General features: G+C 45.0%; 2 protein-coding genes and 2 long non-coding RNA genes across 4 annotated transcripts; 2 read left to right on the top strand and 2 right to left on the bottom strand.

Annotated features, from left to right (window-relative positions):
* LOC134017686 (zinc finger protein 271-like) lies at positions 1-3557 on the bottom strand. Its single transcript, XM_062457631.1, has 2 exons — positions 3079-3557; positions 1-2508 (listed from the first exon to the last, which is right to left on the bottom strand). Exon 2 carries the CDS (start codon positions 2291-2293, stop codon positions 932-934), a length of 1362 nt encoding a protein of 453 aa, XP_062313615.1. The 5' UTR covers positions 2294-2508; positions 3079-3557; the 3' UTR covers positions 1-931.
* A 3259-nt stretch (positions 3558-6816) lies between these two features.
* LOC134017728 (uncharacterized) lies at positions 6817-7364 on the top strand. The gene is made up of 3 exons (XR_009929786.1): positions 6817-6889; positions 6973-7079; positions 7193-7364. It is a non-coding gene; the product is annotated as an uncharacterized LOC134017728 (long non-coding RNA).
* A 4317-nt stretch (positions 7365-11681) lies between these two features.
* On the bottom strand, positions 11682-12232 carry LOC134017729 (uncharacterized). The gene is made up of 3 exons (XR_009929787.1): positions 12160-12232; positions 11970-12076; positions 11682-11856 (listed from the first exon to the last, which is right to left on the bottom strand). It is a non-coding gene; the product is annotated as an uncharacterized LOC134017729 (long non-coding RNA).
* A 3259-nt stretch (positions 12233-15491) lies between these two features.
* Positions 15492-19048, top strand: LOC134017687 (zinc finger protein 271-like). Its single transcript, XM_062457632.1, has 2 exons — positions 15492-15970; positions 16541-19048. Exon 2 carries the CDS (start codon positions 16756-16758, stop codon positions 18115-18117), a length of 1362 nt encoding a protein of 453 aa, XP_062313616.1. The 5' UTR covers positions 15492-15970; positions 16541-16755; the 3' UTR covers positions 18118-19048.
* Positions 19049-24143: the final 5095 nt, after the last annotated feature.

The raw sequence follows: 24143 nt of genomic DNA, 5'->3' as shown, positions 1-24143 counted from the left end.
CTGTAATACAGTTGTTCAACACTAGAGACGGAGCTTAAGACAAGAAAAGGGAACTTGTGTTGAAGAATCCATGCTGTGTGGGCAAAACAACCAGGGTCAAACAGTCTAATTTGTTAGACGTTTGGTCAGCAAGCGGAAACTTAAGCAATACTGTCTTAGGCCAAAAGGTTAATCTAGCTTTACAGAAGTTAAAACCTAAACAAAAAAATGTCTAGGCAAAAGAATAGTATAGACATCTTAAAGAAAGTAATTTTCTATTACAACCCTTTTATTTCAGAACCATCCAGGAGGCAGGAGAGAAGGGTGTAAACTGCTGTTATCAGGCTATCATCTTGTAAATAGGACAATAAACCCCTTTGTTTCAGAACCATCCAGTCTCTTGACCCTTTACTTGCAAATGTAAATACAGAGAAGTGTGTTGTATTCTTCAACAATGGATAAAGATCAGTGTGCATTGGACGACTTATCATCAAATTCAAATCAAGTTTATTTGTATAGCCATTTTTACAAGCGATGTCACAGAGGGCCTGACATACACCCATAGAACTACCCCTAACCAACCGTAACCCTTTAGAAAGACAAGAAAAATTTGAGAACGAATAGAAGAAACCTTGCGAGGAGCAGTTCAGTGCTCCCCTCCTCCAAAGACAGTTGGTGAACAAAAGGTGCAGAACACAGGTTGTTCCCTGTCCCTCGCCCTGTTTGCATGTGTGTTCTGTCTTGTGTGTTTGTCTAGTGTTACAGCGTTTCCCCCTAGACAAGGTTCCTAACACAGGCTAAAAAGTATTACATCAATAAAAGTTGATCAACAAAATGGAAGAAACCTTGGGAGGAGCAGTCTAACAGCAGATGATTTTAGATTTAGTTCCAGCTGTGGGTCATACAGAAGTTCTCTCAGGTGGTGACTGCTGGGACAGCTTGGCCCCAGACATCACGGCTTTGGGGTTTTTCTACTGTGGACACGGATGTGACTCTTCAGATGGCCATTTGTTTTACCTGAATAGTCACAGAGGTCACAGCTGTAGGGCTTCTCTCCAGTGTGGATTCTGCGGTGAACTGTGACACTGCTAGCACAGCTAAAGGTTTTATCACAGAGGTCACAGCTGTAGGGCTTCTCTCCAGTGTGGATCCTGCTATGAGCTCTGACCTGGCCAGCCTGGCTAAAGGATTTACCACAGACGTCACAGCTGTAGGGCTTCTCTCCAGTGTGGATCTTGCGGTGAACTGTGAAATTGCCAGCGTGCCTAAAGGTTTTTCCACAGAGGTCACAGCTGTAGGGCTTCTCTCCAGTGTGGATCCTGCTGTGAACTATGAAATTTCTATACCTGCTAAAGGTTTTATCACAGAGGTAACAGCTGTAGCACTTCTCTCCAGTGTGGATCCTGCTGTGAACTATGAAATTTCTGTACCTGCTAAAGGTTTTATCACAGAGGTAACAGCTGTAGCACTTCTCTCCAGTGTGGATTCTGCTGTGAACTGTGAAACTGTTAGCATGGCTAAAGGTTTTACCACAGAGGTCACAGCTGTAGGGCTTCTCTCCAGTGTGGATTCTGCGGTGAACTGTGAAACTGCTACCACTACTAAAGGTTTTATCACAGAGGTCACAGCTGTAGGGCTTCTCTCCAGTGTGGGTTCTGCTGTGAACTGTGAAACTGCTATTACTGCTAAAGGTTTTACCACAGAGGTCACAGCTGTAGGGCTTCTCTCCAGTGTGGATTCTGCGGTGAACTGTGAAACTGCTATTACTGATAAAGGTTTTACCACAGAGGTCACAGCTGTAGGGCTTCTCTCCAGTGTGGATTCTGCGGTGAACTGTGAAACTGCTATTACTGATAAAGGTTTTACCACAGAGGTCACAGCTGTAGGGCTTCTCTCCAGTGTGGATTTTGCGGTGATCTGTGAAATTGCTAGCACGGCTAAAGGTTTTACCACAGAGGTCACAGCTGTAGGGCTTCTCTCCAGTGTGGATCCTGCTATGAGCTCTGAAATGACCAGCCTGGCTAAAGGTTTTTCCACAGAGGTCACAGCTGTAGGGCTTCTCTCCAGTGTGGGTCCTGCGGTGAACTGTGAAATTGGCAGCCTGGCTAAAGGTTTTATCACAGAGGTCACAGCTGTAGGGCTTCTCTCCAGTGTGGATTCTGCAGTGAATTGTTAAACTGCTAGCACGGCTAAAGGTTTTACCACAGAGGTCACAGCTGTAGGACTTCTCTCCAGTGTGGATCTTCATGTGCTTCTTAAGGTTACTAGATGAGGAAAGGCTCTTCCCACATGTATCACAGTGATGTGTCTCCATAACTCAGCTCTCTCTTTGTTCTCTGTCTGGTCTCTCTGGATCCTGTATCTAGAGTCTGGAAGCTTGTTTCTCTGGTTGATCCTCTGTGTGGTTACTGCTGTGTCTGGTTGAGTCTCTCTATGGTTGAGTCTATCTCTGTAGTCTCTCTGGAGCCTTAAGGTGTCTTCTCTGTCTAGTCTCCACCCATGATCAAGTATGATTGGCCAGTAGGGGATCTGGAAGAAACAGTTCCAAGTTAATGACAACTCAGCTTTCACATATGAAAGAACTCTTTTGTCTGTCATAATGTCCACTTTGCATATGTAATGTTGATCATTTGGGGAGAGGTGGAAGTTTTTCTGATTTATCTTTTACTGGAGAAACTCACAACACTCTGATAAAAACGTAATCTCTGGCATACAACTCCTCATACTAATTTGGTTTTCTTCAAAATAATAATAGCCTATATGATTAATTACTACACATTAAGCATTACATGTAAATTAACAATAAAATGACTGGATTGTAATTGAAAAGTTTTAAATCCAATAATATTAATGTACTATATTGCATGTGTGTCATTGTCTATACAAAACGGATAGATACAACATAGAAAATAAATGACAGAATGTTTATGAGCACTCAACTTATATTGGCTCTACCGCAGCAATACAGAATCAAATCAAATCAAAATGTATTTGTATAACCCTTTTTACACGCAAGCATGTCACAGAGGGCTTCACATACGCCCATAGAACTGCCCCTCAACCAACCTAAACCCTCCAGGAAGACAAGGAAAAACTCACTGGAGGAGAAAAAATTGAAGAAACATTGGGAGAAGCAATTCAGTGAGGGATCCCCTCCTCCAGAGACGGGTGGTGAAAGAGAGGAGCAGAACACAGGCTTAACAGTCATACAGCAGGGAAATGTCAATGTGTTAAATACCTTGAGACTCACAAGACTGTCTGCATCTACATAACATAAAATCATATTACACACACTTTCCACAACGTACTAACAAATCCCCATTAATAAAGACAAACACTGAGTCTAGCTAACATCACAATCGAAGTAAAGCTAGGCTAGCTAGAGCTAGCTACTGTAGCACCGAAATGAGTTTAAAACCAAGCACAACGTCGCAAATCCTGGATACAACGCCAAAAGCAACGCATATAATGCTACAGTAGCACTTACCTTCATAGCTGTTAAAAAATAGCTTAACTTTAGCCTACGTATCTCCATGATAAACTACATTGATTTAGAGCTCACGTAACCGTGGATACAAACAAAATACTTTTAGTCAATGATGCAACCACTCAAGATGCAGTTGCACATTTGAAACACCAGACACCATAAAGGTAAAAAAGCTATAATGATAGGATTCTTCTCACCAGATCACTGTTGATACAGCCGACAATATCAATATGAATCAGTTTACATTTCATACTGCTTGAAGCTGTTTGCTTGCGTGTCAAGATAGTAGCCTTGGTAACCACATTTGAGAAAAGTTGACCAAATATGTTCATTACTGCTTATGTAGTTGATGTGATGGATGAGCTGGTAAGAGATCAGTCTGATTGCGGGTCATTCAGTTGGTGTTTAGGAACCCATACCCTGTGCTCTGTGATTTCGGCGGGTCTGTACTGCACAGCAGGAGAGCCAGGGGAACCAGAGCAAGATGGAGACCTAGGTCCACCTAGGGGTAGAGGATTCCCAGGTTTCAAAGGTGACTTTTGGTTATTTATCCATTTGTGTGTTGATTGATTCATTCACTTATCTTTCATGCACCTTGTTTAGTAAATGTCATTGATCATATCAATATAGTACAAAGTTAGCTTTTGGCTTCCTCATCTTCCCCATCACAGCACGAGTTCCAAATAAAATTGGGAAAAAATCACAAAAACAATTTCCCATGCATTTCAGTAGAATTTCAGTATATCTCCAGTCAGTGATCTATTTACATTTGACACACTCACATCATTGCTACCGCTCACATCTGTTGCAGTGTGTGGGGGCGAACACTGAGGTGTGTGTGTCCTGGTGTCTGTAGGTAGTGCTGGTGCCTGTGACTGTGGACCTTCAATACCTCTGGTGGTGGAGCCTGGTCCTATCGGGCCCCCAGGGTTGCCTGGGTTACCTGGCATCTCAGGGGCAACTGGACTGAGAAGCGATAGCAGTTTGTCAGGAGAACACGGAGAACGTGGACCAGCCGTGAGTGGCGATATCGCTCCTCATTTGCCTTAGATCATCCGATGTTCCCTCGTTCATGAACAAAAACGTTTATTATACCGTCTGTTTATCTGCCAGGATCTGCGGGCGTGCTTGGACTGCACTGACTGGGACATGTTCACGACTGCTACCAATAGTCTGGATGAGCTCACAGAGGCTGTGACATCATACATCAGCTTCTGTGAGGACTGCTGTATACCAACACGCACCAGGGTAAGCTACAACAACGACAAACCCTGGTTTACAGCTAAACTCAGAACGTTGAGGTCAGAGAAAGAGGCCGCGTTTAGGAGTGGGGACAAAGACAGTTTCAAGGAGTCGAAGAACAGGTTTAGCAAGGCGGTGAGGGAGGCTAAACGACTGTACTCAGAGAGACTAAAACACCAATTCTCTGCAAACGACTCTGCTTCTGTCTGGAGAGGGCTCAGGCAGATTACCAACTACAAGCCCAGAGCCCCCCACTCCACTAACGACTCCCGCCTGGCCAACGACCTGAATGAGTTCTACTGCAGATTTGAAAGACAATTGGACAGTCCTGAACTACCCCTTCCCACCCAGGAGGCCTCCCACCTCCCCCCCTCTACAGTGACAACTCTCTCCATTCAGGAGGGTGAAGTTAACAGACTTTTCAAGAGGCAGAATCCCCGCAAAGCAGCTGGGCCGGACTCTGTCTCTCCAGCCACCCTCAAGCACTGCGCTGACCAGCTGTCTCCGGTGTTTACCTACATCTTTAACACCTCCCTTGAGACATGCCATGTGCCAGCCTGTCTCAAGTCCTCCACCATCATCCCTGTGCCCAAAAAGCCAAGGCCAACAGGACATAATGACTACAGACCCGTCGCCCTGACCTCTGTGGTAATGAAGTCTTTCGAGCGCCTGGTGCTGGCACACCTTAAATCCATCACTGACCCTCTACTGGACCCCCTGCAGTTTGCCTACAGAGCCAACAGGTCTGTGGACGATGCAGTTAACATGGCCCTCCACTTCACCCTACAGCACCTGGACTCCCCAGCATCCTATGCCAGGATCCTGTTTGTGGACTTCAGCTCTGCCTTCAATACCATCATCCCCGCCCTGCTTCAGGACAAGCTCTCCCAGCTGAACGTGCCTGATTCCACCTGCAGGTGGATCACAGACTTCCTGTCTGACAGGAAGCAGTGTGTTAAGCTGGGAACACAAGTCTCTGACTCCCGGTCCATCAGCACCGGATCACCTCAGGGCTGCGTCCTTTCTCCTCTGCTCTTCTCCCTGTACACCAACAGTTGCACCTCCAGTCATCCTTCCGTCAAACTCCTGAAGTTTGCGGACGACACCACCCTTATTGGGTTCATCTCTGGTGGAGACGAGTCTGATTATAGGTGGGAAGCGGGTGACCTGGTGCAGCCAGAACAACTTAGAGCTCAATGCTCTTAAGACAGTGGAGATGGTTGTGGACTTCAGGAGGAACACAGCCCCACTCACCCCCATCACCCTGTGTGACTCCCCAGTCAACACTGTGGAGTCCTTCCGCTTCCTGGGCATTATCCTCTCCCAGGACCTCAAGTGGGAACTGAACATCAGCTCCCTCATCAAGAAAGCACAACAGAGGATGTACTTCCTTCGGCAGCTGAAGAAGTTCAACCTGCCAAAGACAATGATGGTGCACTTCTACTCATCATTACGCCATCATTGAGTCCATCCTCACCTCCTCCATCACCGTCTGGTACGCTGCTGCCACTGCCAAGGACAAGAGCAGACTGCAGCGTATCATCCGCACTGCTGAGAAGGTGATTGGCTGCAATCTGCCTACCCTCGAGGACCTGCACACCTCGAGGACCCTGAGGCGAGCGAGGAAGATTGTGGCCGACTCCTCCCACCCTGGACACTCCCTGTTTCAGTCACTCCCCTCCGGCAGAAGGCTGCGGTCCATCAGGACCAATACCTCACGCCACAAAAACAGTTTCTTCCCTTCCACTGTTGGCCTCTTCAACAAGGCCAAGGGACCACACTGACTCTAATGACTTCTTGCTTAAAACACACTGCTTTTTGCACTGCATTACAAAATGGTATCTTGTACATTTGTATTTTTTGTAATATTTGTATTTTTGTATTTTTATATTGTAATTTACGGCAACTTATATTTTATTTTATTGTATATTTAATTCTATTCTAATCCCACTTAGTACTGCTAGTTTATGTACCCTTAGTATAGATAGTCCACATATTTAAATTTTAGGTATATGTTTATTGTATGCAACTTCCTGCCAAAGCAAATTCCTTGTCTGTGCAAACTTTCATGGCGAATAAATCCCATTCTGATTCTTATTCTGATTCAGGGATTGCCTGGGTTTCCAGGGGCTCGAGGTTTCAAAGGTCCAAAAGGGGACATCTACATAATGGATATCAAAGGTAAGGGCACATGTGAAAGAATCTTGTTTTGATATGAGTTTTGTGACTTTGAATGGAAATATGTTGGTCTACATTGTCTCTAGGAAAGAAGGGAGCAATGGGCCCCTGAGGGCCTCCTGGTCAACAGGGAGCCACAGGAATGAGGGGACAAGATGGTTTCTCAGGCGCACCTGGCGATGAAGCCCCAGAGGTATGTCTCCCAGTTCTGTCAGCTGGGTTCAGTGTGCCAGTCTACAAATGAACATGGACCAAAATTAAATGTTTTTCCTGTTTGTCTGTTGGTTCTCCGTCTGACTGAAACAGGGGGATAGCTATCCAGGGTTTCCTGGTGAGAGAGGCTATCCAGGATTCGATGGGCCTAAAGGGTTCCCCGGGCCCGCTGGTTCCCCAGGTTTGGATGTCATAGGTGCTGTGTGACTCAGGGGGCCCCCGGGGGATGCGGGACCCCCAGGATTCAGGGGGCCTGTTGGCCCAAAAGGAGTCCAAGGTTAGGAGCCTGCTCAGTACCTTACTTTGTAATTAATGTGTGATATTATTGTAATGATCTCGTCTGTACTAATGACTGTCCTCCATTTAGTCTTTTCCTTCCCTGGCCCCCTTGTTGACTGAAGGAAATACTCTGCCCTGTGTGCCCAGTAACCCTGGAGCACCTGGAGAGAAGGGCGATGCCGGAGAACAAGGTAATGTTGCCTAACCACTGTCTTCTCACCGGGGTTGGGGTTGTTTGTTTTTTTATCCAGTAATGAAGAAATGAAGAACATGTATGTGCTCTCTAAGACTCGCTGGTGGGACAGGTCCCCCTGGGTACAGAGGACTTTCTGGACCTGACGGCGCAAAGGGACAGAAAGGAGACTTAGGGCAGGCAGGACCTACTGGAATCAAAGGTATTTTTTGGTAGGGCCAATAGGATTCACTGGACCACTGGGCCTATCAGGACCTAAGGGAGTTCCAGGGCCACCTGGTCCAACTGGATTAACAGGTACCAGAAACAGACAATATGCAAATCCATATTCCTTGTATCTCAACTTTAGTTTTATAGGTGCTGATGGTGGTAACTATATTAGATCGAAAGGATTGTGTCAGTTGTTAATCATTGAGGAAATAGTATTACATGACGTGCATAGTTTGAAGGACTGCCATTGCCCAGGTGAAGCAGGTTTGCCAGGTTACCCGGGGATTAAAGGGGAGTGTGGAGAGAGTGGTGCTACAGGCAGACCTGGATCTCCTGGACCCCCTCCGTGGAGTGTGAAAGCGGGGCCAAAGGCATTGCAGGGGCCCCTGGACCAGTAGGGGACATAGGCCCTCCAGGTAAGTACTGCCTACATGTATGTGTTCATCACAGGCACCTGTGATGAGGAAAAACTAGGATTTGGTCTGTTGGCAGGCAGTCAGGTCATTCTGTGTGTGGATGTATCAGGTTGTGCTGGTGTGAAAGGTGATGTCAGGAGGGGACTCAGGTGTACCAGGAGCTGATGGACAGAAATGTTAGAGAAACAGTGCTCTACCAAGCAAAGAGAGCTTGCTTTTCCAACAATGTATTACACAGTACATCACATTTTCCTCATGTGGCAGACACTTTTATCCAAAGCAACATACCAATAGTGCATTTAGAACGTACAGCAGTACAACGCGCCAAAAGGCTAGGCCTGGATTAATTACCCCAATGTGACTTCTAATGTGAAGGTCAGAGAAGTACACCTGGAAGAGAGGGATCCTTAGGGGAACCAGGGAGGAACGGAGCCCTAGGACCTCCAGGGAGGAAAGGGGAGAAGGGGTTCGACGGCCAACCAGGCTTCCCTGGAGACGAAGGAGTCAAAGAAGGAAAGGGTATGTTTCAGCTATGGGGATCTCAGCTAGGATCGAGGCCTGCCTCACAGACATCGCCGCCTGGATGACCGAGCACCACCTCCAGCTAAACCTCGCCAAAACAGAACTCCTCATCATCCCGGCCAAACCCTCCATCTCCCACGATCTCTCAATCACCCTGGGATCGGCGACGGTGACCCCTTCATCCTCTGCTAGGAACCTCGGGGTGACCATGGATGACGAGCTCTCCCTCACAGCCCACATTGCTGCGGTCTCCCAGTCGTGTAGATTCACCCTCTACAACATCCGGAAGATCAGGAGATACCTGTCTGAGCATTCCACCCAGCTGCTAGTCCGAGCACTTGTCCTCTCAAAGTTGGACTACTGCAACTCGCTGCTCGCCGGTCTCCCAGCATGCGCAGCCCGCCCTCTCCAGAGGATTCAGAACGCGGCGGCCCGTCTGGTCTTCAATCTACCCAGACGCTCCCATGTTACCCCGCTCCTCATCTCCCTCCACTGGCTTCCCATCACGGCCCGTATCAGATTCAAGACTCTGGTACGGACCTTCCGAGCGGTGAACGGGACTGCACCCGACTACATCAAGTCTCTCCTCCAGCCTTACACAACCCCCCCCCCCCCCCCCCCCCGCCACCTACGGTCTTCTTCTGACAACCGTCTGGTGGTCACACCGCTCAAGAGCGCCCGGTCCCAACACAAGCTCTTCTCCTGTCTGGCCCCCCAATGGTGGAATCAACTCCCCACTTCCATCAGAGACACTGACTGTCTCTCCACCTTCAAGAAAAGGCTCAAGACGCACTTGTTCCGGGAGTACAACGGTACTTAGGAATGGTTCGCTTGACCCGATGTTAGTTTCCTCAAGGATCACAATGACTCTTGCTTAGAGACTTGTTGCTCTTGTGGTTAGTGGTAACTGACTTAAATTTTTGTACTCGCTGTGATATATTGTTTTATTATTGTTGCTTGCTTTTTTTTTCCACAGGTACACTTGCACTTATAGCAGTTCATGTTGTTTAATTGTAACTTGTTTAACTACATGCTCTTATGGTTCTTCCCTTTGGCACTTATTTTTGGTTGTTCACAATGTGTGCTTCATGTTTTGGCTACTCGCAATGTTTTGTGGCTATCTCGTTGTTATGATCAGTGACCTATGCACTTTGTAAAGCTCTTTCTTGGAAGTCGCTTTGGATAAAAGCGTCTGCTAAATGAATAAATGTAAATGTAATGGAGTTTAGTTAAACTGTAGACATGCATGGAGTCCATTCAAGGCTAATCATAGAAATGCAGGACTGTTGTGCAAATCAGCAATGTAATGTTAGCGTAGAAAACTAGCAATTTTTAAAAATGTTTCAATTAAGAACATGGTTGCAAATATACATGTACAGGACTGTGTAGAGCACAAAACAAGACTGTCATAATTTTTTAATCAATTATTTACATTTACATTTAGTAATTTAGCAGACGCTCTTATCCAGAGCGACTTACAGTAAGTACAGGGACATTCCCCCGAGGCAAGTAGGGTGAAGTGCCTTGCCCTAGGACACAACGTCAGTTTGCATGACCGGGAATCGAACTGGCAACCTTCGGATTACTATCCCGATTCCCTCACCGCTCAGCCACCTGACTGGCTTAAGCCGAAAATATTACTTTTATGGGACTCTCTGGATGATCTGTCTGCCATTGTTGCAGGTTGAGCAGGATTCACATACCCCTAGGTTTCAAGTAAGCTCCCGAAAACACTTGGTTTTAAGGGGTGTATACCCCTTCGTCTTAGCCCTACCCCTTGCTCAAAAAGAGTATTGGGACACCACTTAATCTCATGTGAATGCGCAAAACTAAGGGCTAGGGGTAAGGGGTAGGGGTAAGACAGTATTGGGATTCGGCCTTACTCCCTGAGAGGGGAATGACAGTGTGTAGCTACCTCGGATCATGCTTTGGGAAACACATACAGTACATACTAATTAAACGGATAATTAATTAGTTAATAGTTAATATAGTTAATAGTTGATATTGTGGAGTGATACGTGTGTAAACAGATTTGAGTCTTTCTCTCACCTCGTTGCCCAGTGAAACAGTCATGACCAGGTGAACCCAGGAGGACCTGGTGATCCTTTGATGGGGATAGCATTAGTGTTTCCATGGTCCCCAATGGCCCCTCTGCTACCTGGAAGATAAGCTCCTAACGTCATAAACCATTCGATTCCATTTGCCCTGATGCTAGCTAAAATACTGAGATAAGATAAACATTTACATTTATGCATTAAGCAGAAGCTTTTATCCAAAGCGACTTCCAAGAGAGAGCTTTACAAAAGAGCATAGGTCACTGATCATAACAACGAGATAGCCCCAAACATTGCGAGCAGCCAAAACATGAAGCATACATTGTGGAAAACCAAATAAGTGCCAAAGGGAAGAACCATAAGAGCATGCAGTTAAACAAGTTACAATTGAACAACATGAAACTCCCCACAAGAGTGCAAGAGTGTACCTGTAGAAAAAACTCCCTTAGGTCCTGATAGGCCCAGTGGTCCAGTGAATCCTATTGGCCCTACCAAAAAATACCTTTGATTCCAGTAGGTCCTGCCTGCCCTAAGTCTCCTTTCTGTCCCTTTGCGCCGTCAGGTCCAGAAAGTCCTCTGTACCCAGGGGGACCTGTCCCACCAGCGAGTCTTAGAGAGCACATACATGTTCTTCATTTCTTCATTACTGGATAAAAAAACAAACAACCCCAACCCCGGTGAGAAGACAGTGGTTAGGCAACATTACCTTGTTCTCCGGCATCGCCCTTCTCTCCAGGTGCTCCAGGGTTACTGGGCACACAGGGCAGAGTATTTCCTTCAGTCAACAAGGGGGCCAGGGAAGGAAAAGACTAAATGGAGGACAGTCATTAGTACAGACGAGATCATTACAATAATATCACACATTAATTACAAAGTAAGGTACTGAGCAGGCTCCTAACCTTGGACTCCTTTTGGGCCAACAGGCCCCCTGAATCCTGGGGGTCCCGCATCCCCCGGGGGCCCCCTGAGTCACACAGCACCTATGACATCCAAACCTGGGGAACCAGCGGGCCCGGGGAACCCTTTAGGCCCATCGAATCCTGGATAGCCTCTCTCACCAGGAAACCCTGGATAGCTATCCCCCTGTTTCAGTCAGACGGAGAACCAACAGACAAACAGGAAAAACATTTAATTTTGGTCCATGTTCATTTGTAGACTGGCACACTGAACCCAGCTGACAGAACTGGGAGACATACCTCTGGGGCTTCATCGCCAGGTGCGCCTGAGAAACCATCTTGTCCCCTCATTCCTGTGGCTCCCTGTTGACCAGGAGGCCCTCAGGGGCCCATTGCTCCCTTCTTTCCTAGAGACAATGTAGACCAACATATTTCCATTCAAAGTCACAAAACTCATATCAAAACAAGATTCTTTCACATGTGCCCTTACCTTTGATATCCATTATGTAGATGTCCCCTTTTGGACCTTTGAAACCTCGAGCCCCTGGAAACCCAGGCAATCCCTGAATCAGAATAAGAATCAGAATGGGATTTATTCGCCATGAAAGTTTGCACAGACAAGGAATTTGCTTTGGCAGGAAGTTGCATACAATAAACATATACCTAAAATTTAAATATGTGGACTATCTATACTAAGGGTACATAAACTAGCAGTACTAAGTGGGATTAGAATAGAATTAAATATACAATAAAATAAAATATAAGTTGCCGTAAATTACAATATAAAAATACAAAAATACAAATATTACAAAAAATACAAATGTACAAGATACCATTTTGTAATGCAGTGCAAAAAGCAGTGTGTTTTAAGCAAGAAGTCATTAGAGTCAGTGTGGTCCCTTGGCCTTGTTGAAGAGGCCAACAGTGGAAGGGAAGAAACTGTTTTTGTGGCGTGAGGTATTGGTCCTGATGGACCGCAGCCTTCTGCCGGAGGGGAGTGACTGAAACAGGGAGTGTCCAGGGTGGGAGGAGTCGGCCACAATCTTCCTCGCTCGCCTCAGGGTCCTCGAGGTGTGCAGGTCCTCGAGGGTAGGCAGATTGCAGCCAATCACCTTCTCAGCAGTGCGGATGATACGCTGCAGTCTGCTCTTGTCCTTGGCAGTGGCAGCAGCGTACCAGACGGTGATGGAGGAGGTGAGGATGGACTCAATGATGGCGTAATGATGAGTAGAAGTGCACCATCATTGTCTTTGGCAGGTTGAACTTCTTCAGCTGCCGAAGGAAGTACATCCTCTGTTGTGCTTTCTTGATGAGGGAGCTGATGTTCAGTTCCCACTTGAGGTCCTGGGAGAGGATAATGCCCAGGAAGCGGAAGGACTCCACAGTGTTGACTGGGGAGTCACACAGGGTGATGGGGGTGAGTGGGGCTGTGTTCCTCCTGAAGTCCACAACCATCTCCACTGTCTTAAGAGCATTGAGCTCTAAGTTGTTCTGGCTGCACCAGGTCACCCGCTTCCCACCTATAATCAGACTCGTCTCCACCAGAGATGAACCCAATAAGGGTGGTGTCGTCCGCAAACTTCAGGAGTTTGACGGAAGGATGACTGGAGGTGCAACTGTTGGTGTACAGGGAGAAGAGCAGAGGAGAAAGGACGCAGCCCTGAGGTGATCCGGTGCTGATGGACCGGGAGTCAGAGACTTGTGTTCCCAGCTTAACACACTGCTTCCTGTCAGACAGGAAGTCTGTGATCCACCTGCAGGTGGAATCAGGCACGTTCAGCTGGGAGAGCTTGTCCTGAAGCAGGGCGGGGATGATGGTATTGAAGGCAGAGCTGAAGTCCACAAACAGGATCCTGGCATAGGATGCTGGGGAGTCCAGGTGCTGTAGGGTGAAGTGGAGGGCCATGTTAACTGCATCGTCCACAGACCTGTTGGCTCTGTAGGCAAACTGCAGGGGGTCCAGTAGAGGGTCAGTGATGGATTTAAGGTGTGCCAGCACCAGGCGCTCGAAAGACTTCATTACCACAGAGGTCAGGGCGACGGGTCTGTAGTCATTATGTCCTGTTGGCCTTGGCTTTTTGGGCACAGGGATGATGGTGGAGGACTTGAGACAGGCTGGCACATGGCATGTCTCAAGGGAGGTGTTAAAGATGTAGGTAAACACCGGAGACAGCTGGTCAGCGCAGTGCTTGAGGGTGGCTGGAGAGACAGAGTCCGGCCCAGCTGCTTTGCGGGGATTCTGCCTCTTGAAAAGTCTGTTAACTTCACCCTCCTGAATGGAGAGAGTTGTCACTGTAGAGGGGGGGAGGTGGGAGGCCTCCTGGGTGGGAAGGGGTAGTTCAGGACTGTCCAATTGTCTTTCAAATCTGCAGTAGAACTCATTCAGGTCGTTGGCCAGGCGGGAGTCGTTAGTGGAGTGGGGGGCTCTGGGCTTGTAGTTGGTAATCTGCCTGAGCCCTCTCCAGACAGAAGCAGAGTCGTTTGCAGAGAATTGGTGTTTTAGTCTCTCTGAGTACAGTCGTTTAGCCTCCCTCACCGCCTTGCTAAACCTGTTCTTCGACTCCTTGAAACTGTCTTTGTCCCCACTCCTAAACGCGGCCTCTTTCTCTGACCTCAACGTTCTGAGTTTAGCTGTAAACCAGGGTTTGTCGTTGTTGTAGCTTACCCTGGTGCGTGTTGGTATACAGCAGTCCTCACAGAAGCTGATGTATGATGTCACAGCCTCTGTGAGCTCATCCAGACTATTGGTAGCAGTCGTGAACATGTCCCAGTCAGTGCAGTCCAAGCACGCCCGCAGATCCTGGCAGATAAACAGACGGTATAATAAACGTTTTTGTTCATGAACGAGGGAACATCGGATGATCTAAGGCAAATGAGGAGCGATATCGCCACTCACGGCTGGTCCACGTTCTCCGTGTTCTCCTGACAAACTGCTATCGCTTCTCAGTCCAGTTGCCCCTGAGATGCCAGGTAACCCAGGCAACCCTGGGGGCCCGATAGGACCAGGCTCCACCACCAGAGGTATTGAAGGTCCACAGTCACAGGCACCAGCACTACCTACAGACACCAGGACACACACACCTCAGTGTTCGCCCCCACACACTGCAACAGATGTGAGCGGTAGCAATGATGTGAGTGTGTCAAATGTAAATAGATCACTGACTGGAGATATACTGAAATTCTACTGAAATGCATGGGAAATTGTTTTTGTGATTTTTTCCCAATTTTATTTGGAACTCGTGCTGTGATGGGGAAGATGAGGAAGCCAAAAGCTAACTTTGTACTATATTGATATGATCAATGACATTTACTAAACAAGGTGCATGAAAGATAAGTGAATGAATCAATCAACACACAAATGGATAAATAACCAAAAGTCACCTTTGAAACCTGGGAATCCTCTACCCCTAGGTGGACCTAGGTCTCCATCTTGCTCTGGTTCCCCTGGCTCTCCTGCTGTGCAGTACAGACCCGCCGAAATCACAGAGCACAGGGTATGGGTTCCTAAACACCAACTGAATGACCCGCAATCAGACTGATCTCTTACCAGCTCATCCATCACATCAACTACATAAGCAGTAATGAACATATTTGGTCAACTTTTCTCAAATGTGGTTACCAAGGCTACTATCTTGACACGCAAGCAAACAGCTTCAAGCAGTATGAAATGTAAACTGATTCATATTGATATTGTCGGCTGTATCAACAGTGATCTGGTGAGAAGAATCCTATCATTATAGCTTTTTTACCTTTATGGTGTCTGGTGTTTCAAATGTGCAACTGCATCTTGAGTGGTTGCATCATTGACTAAAAGTATTTTGTTTGTATCCACGGTTACGTGAGCTCTAAATCAATGTAGTTTATCATGGAGATACGTAGGCTAAAGTTAAGCTATTTTTTAACAGCTATGAAGGTAAGTGCTACTGTAGCATTATATGCGTTGCTTTTGGCGTTGTATCCAGGATTTGCGACGTTGTGCTTGGTTTTAAACTCATTTCGGTGCTACAGTAGCTAGCTCTAGCTAGCCTAGCTTTACTTCGATTGTGATGTTAGCTAGACTCAGTGTTTGTCTTTATTAATGGGGATTTGTTAGTACGTTGTGGAAAGTGTGTGTAATATGATTTTATGTTATGTAGATGCAGACAGTCTTGTGAGTCTCAAGGTATTTAACACATTGACATTTCCCTGCTGTATGACTGTTAAGCCTGTGTTCTGCTCCTCTCTTTCACCACCCGTCTCTGGAGGAGGGGATCCCTCACTGAATTGCTTCTCCCAATGTTTCTTCAATTTTTTCTCCTCCAGTGAGTTTTTCCTTGTCTTCCTGGAGGGTTTAGGTTGGTTGAGGGGCAGTTCTATGGGCGTATGTGAAGCCCTCTGTGACATGCTTGCGTGTAAAAAGGGTTATACAAATACATTTTGATTTGATTTGATTCTGTATTGCTGCGGTAGAGCCAATATAAGTTGAGTGCTCATAAACATTCTGTCATTTATTTTCTATGTTGTATCTATCCGTTTTGTATAGACAATGACACACATGCAATATAGTACATTAATATTATTGGATTTAAAACTTTTCAATTACAATCCAGTCATTTTATTGTTAATTTACATGTAATGCTTAATGTGTAGTAATTAATCATATAGGCTATTATTATTTTGAAGAAAACCAAATTAGTATGAGGAGTTGTATGCCAGAGATTACGTTTTTATCAGAGTGTTGTGAGTTTCTCCAGTAAAAGATAAATCAGAAAAACTTCCACCTCTCCCCAAATGATCAACATTACATATGCAAAGTGGACATTATGACAGACAAAAGAGTTCTTTCATATGTGAAAGCTGAGTTGTCATTAACTTGGAACTGTTTCTTCCAGATCCCCTACTGGCCAATCATACTTGATCATGGGTGGAGACTAGACAGAGAAGACACCTTAAGGCTCCAGAGAGACTACAGAGATAGACTCAACCATAGAGAGACTCAACCAGACACAGCAGTAACCACACAGAGGATCAACCAGAGAAACAAGCTTCCAGACTCTAGATACAGGATCCAGAGAGACCAGACAGAGAACAAAGAGAGAGCTGAGTTATGGAGACACATCACTGTGATACATGTGGGAAGAGCCTTTCCTCATCTAGTAACCTTAAGAAGCACATGAAGATCCACACTGGAGAGAAGTCCTACAGCTGTGACCTCTGTGGTAAAACCTTTAGCCGTGCTAGCAGTTTAACAATTCACTGCAGAATCCACACTGGAGAGAAGCCCTACAGCTGTGACCTCTGTGATAAAACCTTTAGCCAGGCTGCCAATTTCACAGTTCACCGCAGGACCCACACTGGAGAGAAGCCCTACAGCTGTGACCTCTGTGGAAAAACCTTTAGCCAGGCTGGTCATTTCAGAGCTCATAGCAGGATCCACACTGGAGAGAAGCCCTACAGCTGTGACCTCTGTGGTAAAACCTTTAGCCGTGCTAGCAATTTCACAGATCACCGCAAAATCCACACTGGAGAGAAGCCCTACAGCTGTGACCTCTGTGGTAAAACCTTTATCAGTAATAGCAGTTTCACAGTTCACCGCAGAATCCACACTGGAGAGAAGCCCTACAGCTGTGACCTCTGTGGTAAAACCTTTATCAGTAATAGCAGTTTCACAGTTCACCGCAGAATCCACACTGGAGAGAAGCCCTACAGCTGTGACCTCTGTGGTAAAACCTTTAGCAGTAATAGCAGTTTCACAGTTCACAGCAGAACCCACACTGGAGAGAAGCCCTACAGCTGTGACCTCTGTGATAAAACCTTTAGTAGTGGTAGCAGTTTCACAGTTCACCGCAGAATCCACACTGGAGAGAAGCCCTACAGCTGTGACCTCTGTGGTAAAACCTTTAGCCATGCTAACAGTTTCACAGTTCACAGCAGAATCCACACTGGAGAGAAGTGCTACAGCTGTTACCTCTGTGATAAAACCTTTAGCAGGTACAGAAATTTCATAGTTCACAGCAGGATCCACACTGGAGAGAAGTGCTACAGCTGTTACCTCTGTGATAAAACCTTTAGCAGGTATAGAAATTTCATAGTTCACAGCAGGATCCACACTGGAGAGAAGCCCTACAGCTGTGACCTCTGTGGAAAAACCTTTAGGCACGCTGGCAATTTCACAGTTCACCGCAAGATCCACACTGGAGAGAAGCCCTACAGCTGTGACGTCTGTGGTAAATCCTTTAGCCAGGCTGGCCAGGTCAGAGCTCATAGCAGGATCCACACTGGAGAGAAGCCCTACAGCTGTGACCTCTGTGATAAAACCTTTAGCTGTGCTAGCAGTGTCACAGTTCACCGCAGAATCCACACTGGAGAGAAGCCCTACAGCTGTGACCTCTGTGACTATTCAGGTAAAACAAATGGCCATCTGAAGAGTCACATCCGTGTCCACAGTAGAAAAACCCCAAAGCCGTGATGTCTGGGGCCAAGCTGTCCCAGCAGTCACCACCTGAGAGAACTTCTGTATGACCCACAGCTGGAACTAAATCTAAAATCATCTGCTGTTAGACTGCTCCTCCCAAGGTTTCTTCCATTTTGTTGATCAACTTTTATTGATGTAATACTTTTTAGCCTGTGTTAGGAACCTTGTCTAGGGGGAAACGCTGTAACACTAGACAAACACACAAGACAGAACACACATGCAAACAGGGCGAGGGACAGGGAACAACCTGTGTTCTGCACCTTTTGTTCACCAACTGTCTTTGGAGGAGGGGAGCACTGAACTGCTCCTCGCAAGGTTTCTTCTATTCGTTCTCAAATTTTTCTTGTCTTTCTAAAGGGTTACGGTTGGTTAGGGGTAGTTCTATGGGTGTATGTCAGGCCCTCTGTGACATCGCTTGTAAAAATGGCTATACAAATAAACTTGATTTGAATTTGATGATAAGTCGTCCAATGCACACTGATCTTTATCCATTGTTGAAGAATACAACACACTTCTCTGTATTTACATTTGCAAGTAAAGGGTCAAGAGACTGGATGGTTCTGAAACAAAGGGGTTTATTGTCCTATTTACAAGATGATAGCCTGATAACAGCAGTTTACACCCTTCTCTCCTGCCTCCTGGATGGTTCTGAAATAAAAGGGTTGTAATAGAAAATTACTTTCTTTAAGATGTCTATACTATTCTTTTGCCTAGACATTTTTTTGTTTAGGTTTTAACTTCTGTAAAGCTAGATTAACCTTTTGGCCTAAGACAGTATTGCTTAAGTTTCCGCTTGCTGACCAAACGTCTAACAAATTAGACTGTTTGACCCTGGTTGTTTTGCCCACACAGCATGGATTCTTCAACACAAGTTCCCTTTTCTTGTCTTAAGCTCCGTCTCTAGTGTTGAACAACTGTATTACAGTTTTTTACAATCGCTATGACAGTTTTTTCAATACCTTTAACAAGTTTTCTAAACTCTTAACGCACCAACACACCTACCACACACAATTGGCAAAACTGTTAATTTCATGCTCAAAATCACACATTGTAAACTAAACTCAAACACTAATTGTCATAACACAAAAATACACTAAACATGACACCATGTCTACCAAACACTAACACACGTTCTCTTTTCACAGGAACATTTAGTCAATCATAGCACAATGTCATAAAAACACTAACATCAGATGGAATTACAGAAACTGCATTCATTTATGCAGGTATGTGTCAGATCTCACAGTATATGGATTATAGATTGTGTTTGCGATGCAGTTTCTTTTGACGCCTCTACATTTTTGTTTTGTTGGGTTTTGTAAATGCATGAATTTTGTTTCTTTTGATGCAGAAATTCAGAACAAAAAATGAATGACCCATCTCAGAGAAGCTTTATAGAATGTACGGTTACAGTATTGAAGAAAAGAAGACAGAAACATAATTGCTGCAGTAAAGGCTTCATTTGCAACAGGACATTACTGCAAGAAATATGCAATATAGCTTCCATTTACAGTATTACACTAGCTCTGGCCCTTCTCTGAGCGCCACCACACATTCTAACTCCTCTCCCTCTCCCTTGCCCCACTCCTCTCCCTTGTCCTGGTACTTGTCTTCCTCTCCCTTGTCCTGGTACTTGTCTTCCTCTCCCTTGTCCTGGTACTTGTCTTCCTCTCCCTTGTCCTGGTACTTGTCTTCCTCTCCCTTGTCCTGGTACTTGTCTTCCTCTCCCTTGTCCTGGTAATTGTCTCCCTCTCCCTCGTGCAGGCATAGTAACTGTATTCTTACTTTCTTTGTGTTGCTCTATATTGTTATTTTTCCACACAAGATCAGTCCAAAGAGGTCCTCTTTATATGTACCATATGGTCATGTGATTGAAAGAACCTCAACATCTGAGTGTTTCCTAGTCGGGAATCAGCTGTGATTTACAGTATTTGCATTACTTCAACCAGCTTTTTCTCAGTAGCAATAGAATAAATACAGGGGATATATTTGTGTTTCAATTCACAATATGAACAGCTGTTCACTTTGACTTTAGCCAATAAGTTAGGTTTTGAACATGATGTTATCTGTTCTGACATATAGTGTGAAAGCATTGGTAAATTAGTCCCTAAAAATCGATTGTTTTGGTCTTGGTTGAGCTTGTGTGTAAAAGAAGTTCAAGCATTTAAAATTTGTGTTTACTCTATGCATTTTGTGTCAAAGCAACAAGAAATTTGTTAATTGTATAGCCTACACAGACGGATGTTGTGCTAATTGTGTTAAGAGTTTAGGAAACTTGTTAAAGGTATTGAAAAAAGTGTCATAGCGATTGTAAAAAAAAACTGTAAGTTCTGCAACCTGTTTCCTTTTTGCTTTCTTGCATATTGTGGAGTTCCTCTTTTGATAGACATAAACTACTGAACTGATTATGTAACTGTCTGGAACTACTGTTTAAAAGAGTGCTCAGGTCATTTTCAGAGAGCCCTTCTTCGTACAGACATCACTATGGTATTGTTTTAGAACTGCTCCTCCTTGCTGCAAGAATAAACAGAAGCAGAAGGCAAAGGCACATTCTTCTGACCTCAGACTTTTTATGGTAAAATTCCACCAGAGGGTTTATTGTCCTATTTACCAGATGATAGCCATATAACAGGGCAGTTTACACCCTTCTCTCCTACCTCACTGGAAGATGAAGACTGGAACAGATATGTGCTGGGCAGTAGCCCTATTTCCTAAGATTTACGTTATCACGGTATAATTTTGTAGCACGGACGGTAACGGTAGGCTATATATCACGATATGTACGTTTTTCTTAAAAAATTATGACAGTCTTGTTTTGTGCTCTACACAGTCCTGTACATGTATATTTGCAACCATGTTCTTAATTGAAACATTTTTTTAAATTGCTAGTTTTCTACGCTAACATTACATTGCTGATTTGCACAACAGTCCTGCATTTCTATGATTAGCCTTGAATGGACTCCATGCATGTCTACAGTTTAACTAAACTCCATTACATTTACATTTATTCATTTAGCAGACGCTTTTATCCAAAGCGACTTCCAAGAGAGAGCTTTACAAAGTGCATAGGTCACTGATCATAACAACGAGATAGCCACAAAACATTGCGAGTAGCCAAAACATGAAGCACACATTGTGAACAACCAAAAATAAGTGCCAAAGGGAAGAACCATAAGAGCATGTAGTTAAACAAGTTACAATTAAACAACATGAACTGCTATAAGTGCAAGTGTACCTGTGGAAAAAAAAAGCAAGCAACAATAATAAAACAATATATCACAGCGAGTACAAAAATTTAAGTCAGTTACCACTAACCACAAGAGCAACAAGTCTCTAAGCAAGAGTCATTGTGATCCTTGAGGAAACTAACATCGGGTCAAGCGAACCATTCCTAAGTACCGTTGTACTCCCGGAACAAGTGCGTCTTGAGCCTTTTCTTGAAGGTGGAGAGACAGTCAGTGTCTCTGATGGAAGTGGGGAGTTGATTCCACCATTGGGGGGCCAGACAGGAGAAGAGCTTGTGTTGCCATTAGCAGCGAAGACATCAATAGACATCGATATACGTACCCAAGTGGTGTCTCATTTCATAGGGCTATGTAGCCCTTACCCCTCAGTTTCGAGGGCTAGGGCTAAACTAAGGGCTAGGGGTAAGGGGTAGTGGTAAGACAGCGTATTGGGATTCGGCCTAAGGGTGTTATGGGTAGACAGGGTGAGCCAGGATATACAGGGGTTGGTGGACCCACTGGTGTGGATGCTGGACCTCTTGGGCCATCTGGCTCCTGTTGGCAGCAGGGGGGGACACTGGCCTACCAGGTTTTACGGGCCAGAGGGGCATCACCGGCTTCTCTGGAGAACCTGGAGACCAGGTAGATTTATCTCTGAGGGATCTATAACTGCCTCCTCCCATAGCTCCATCTGGTGAGAAAGGTGATCAAGGAGAACCAGGATTTTCAGGCGCACCAGGGCCCAAAGGGTTGCCTGGCCCTCCAGGATCCATTGGGCCACCTGGTCCTCCAGGTAAGAACATGCATGGGAAACAGACACAGACAGACACACACAGTGGCCTGTGGAGCAGCAATGGTGTCCTCACTCCTTTCTCACTGGCAGGTGTCTTCGGACCACCAGGACCTGGTGGGAGGCCGGGGGCCGAGGGCCCCCAAGGAAATCTGGGAGTGCCCGGTCCCAAGGGAGAGCAGGGTCCCCAGGGACTCAAAGTTTTGTTTGAGTAGAATTGAGAAGAGATTTGTTTTTAAATCATATATATACTTCATATTTAAAACAACAAATTTTACATACAAAAGTACAAAGTTGGCCTTGCTGAAATGTTTCTCCAAATTTACTACAATCAAATACAGTACACAATTTTTTTTTTAATGAATTGTTGGTATTGACTTTTAAGCCCAAACTGAAAAATATGCCGTACTCTCAAATCAGAAAATGCATGAAACAACATCAACTCAAAATAGGGAGTCAGATGGCTGAGCGATGAGGGAGTCGGGCTAGTAATCTGAAGGTTGCCAGTTAGATTCTCAGCCGTGCCAAATGACGTTGTGTCCTTGGGCAAGGCACTTCACCCTACATGCTTCGGAGGGAATGTCCCTGTACTCACTGTAAGTCGCTCTGGATAAGAGCGTCTGCTAAATGACTAAATGTAAAAGGGAAAAGCATCAAAGCAATGGAAACCAACAGACTGAATAAACTTAGATTAGAATAGAATGGTCAAGTCAACTGATAAAGTGATAAGTCTCATACTCAAGTCTAATCTATGCAAATGAAGCTGTACAGTCAACAGGAAGTTGCTCTTCTTCCTTAAAACTCAAACGTAGCTACTCCCCTCTGGCAGAAGGCTGCGGTCCATCAGGACCAAAACCTCACGCCATAAGAACAGTTCTTTCCATCTGCTACTGGCCTCTTCAACAAGGCCAAGTACTCCCATTGACATTCATTCACTTATTTAACTATTATAAGTCCATCTAATGGCAATTCAGTATGCATAAGCCACTTTATCTCAGTATCCGATTGCACTAGGTTGACCATTCACGCTGCTCATTCTATTCCTATTTTTATATATATTTCATTTTATATTTAAATTGTTGTATTCTTAGATTGTTTAGTTCTTAGAAATAGTTAAACTTTTGTACTTTTACTTAATTTAAGATCTGTACATTTTTGGTGTTTTGCACCTCCCTGCCACAGTAAATTCCGTGTTTGTATAACATACATGGCGAATAAACCTGATTCTGATTCTAAATACCCATTCAATGAGCTTGACATTGTCCTGACTGGAACATTGTTGTGTTTGCTACCAGGTCTCCCAGGGCCGCTGGGCCTACATGGGCTGGATGGGCTGAAGGGTGTGAAGGGAGATGTTGGAACAAGAGGTAAGTAGGAGCATTTTCAAGCCAGGCTCATTACTTAAACCTTTTTGTGTCGTATTTGTTTTGGTTGCATTATATAAGTTTGCATTAGTTTTTCCAAAAACGTTTCCCAAAAATATTGTTTTTTTGTTGTTGAAAAAATAAGGTTGCATTATTGATGTGTACGTCTTTACTTTAACTTCAGTAAAAAAGTAATGGAAGCCAACAGACTGAATAAACTTAGATTAGAATGGTCAAGTCAACTGATAAAGAGTTAAGTCTCATACTCAAGTCTAATCTCTGCAAATGAAGCTGTACAGTCAACAGGAAGTTGCTCTTCTTCATTCAATGAGCTTGACATTGTCCTGACTGGAACATTGTTGCATTTGCTACCAGGTCTCCCAGGGCCGCTGGGCCTACATGGGCTGAAGGGTGTGAAGGGAGATGTTGGAACAAGAGGTAAGTAGGAGCAGAGATGGGAAGTAACAAAGTACTTATTACATTTTCAAGCCAGGCTCATTACTTAAACCTTTTTGTGTCGTATTTGTGGATGAAAAAGTTGATCGTGTTTCGTGTCATTTTTTTGGTTGCCCAAAAATATCGAAAACATATTTGTGAAAAAGGTTTTGAAAATATATATATTTTTAAAAGTTTGCAAAAACG

This window comes from Osmerus eperlanus, chromosome 3 (genome assembly GCF_963692335.1).
Source record: "Osmerus eperlanus chromosome 3, fOsmEpe2.1, whole genome shotgun sequence".
In the NCBI taxonomy this organism is placed as follows: domain Eukaryota; kingdom Metazoa; phylum Chordata; class Actinopteri; order Osmeriformes; family Osmeridae; genus Osmerus; species Osmerus eperlanus.
This window is presented reverse-complemented; position numbering and strand designations above follow the sequence as displayed.

What these genes read in the sequence shown, in the direction of transcription:
- LOC134017686 (XM_062457631.1), bottom strand. Translation starts at nt 2,293, where the DNA reads ATGGAGACACATCACTGTGATACATGTGGGAAGAGCCTTTCCTCATCT.
- LOC134017687 (XM_062457632.1), top strand. Translation starts at nt 16,756, where the DNA reads ATGGAGACACATCACTGTGATACATGTGGGAAGAGCCTTTCCTCATCT.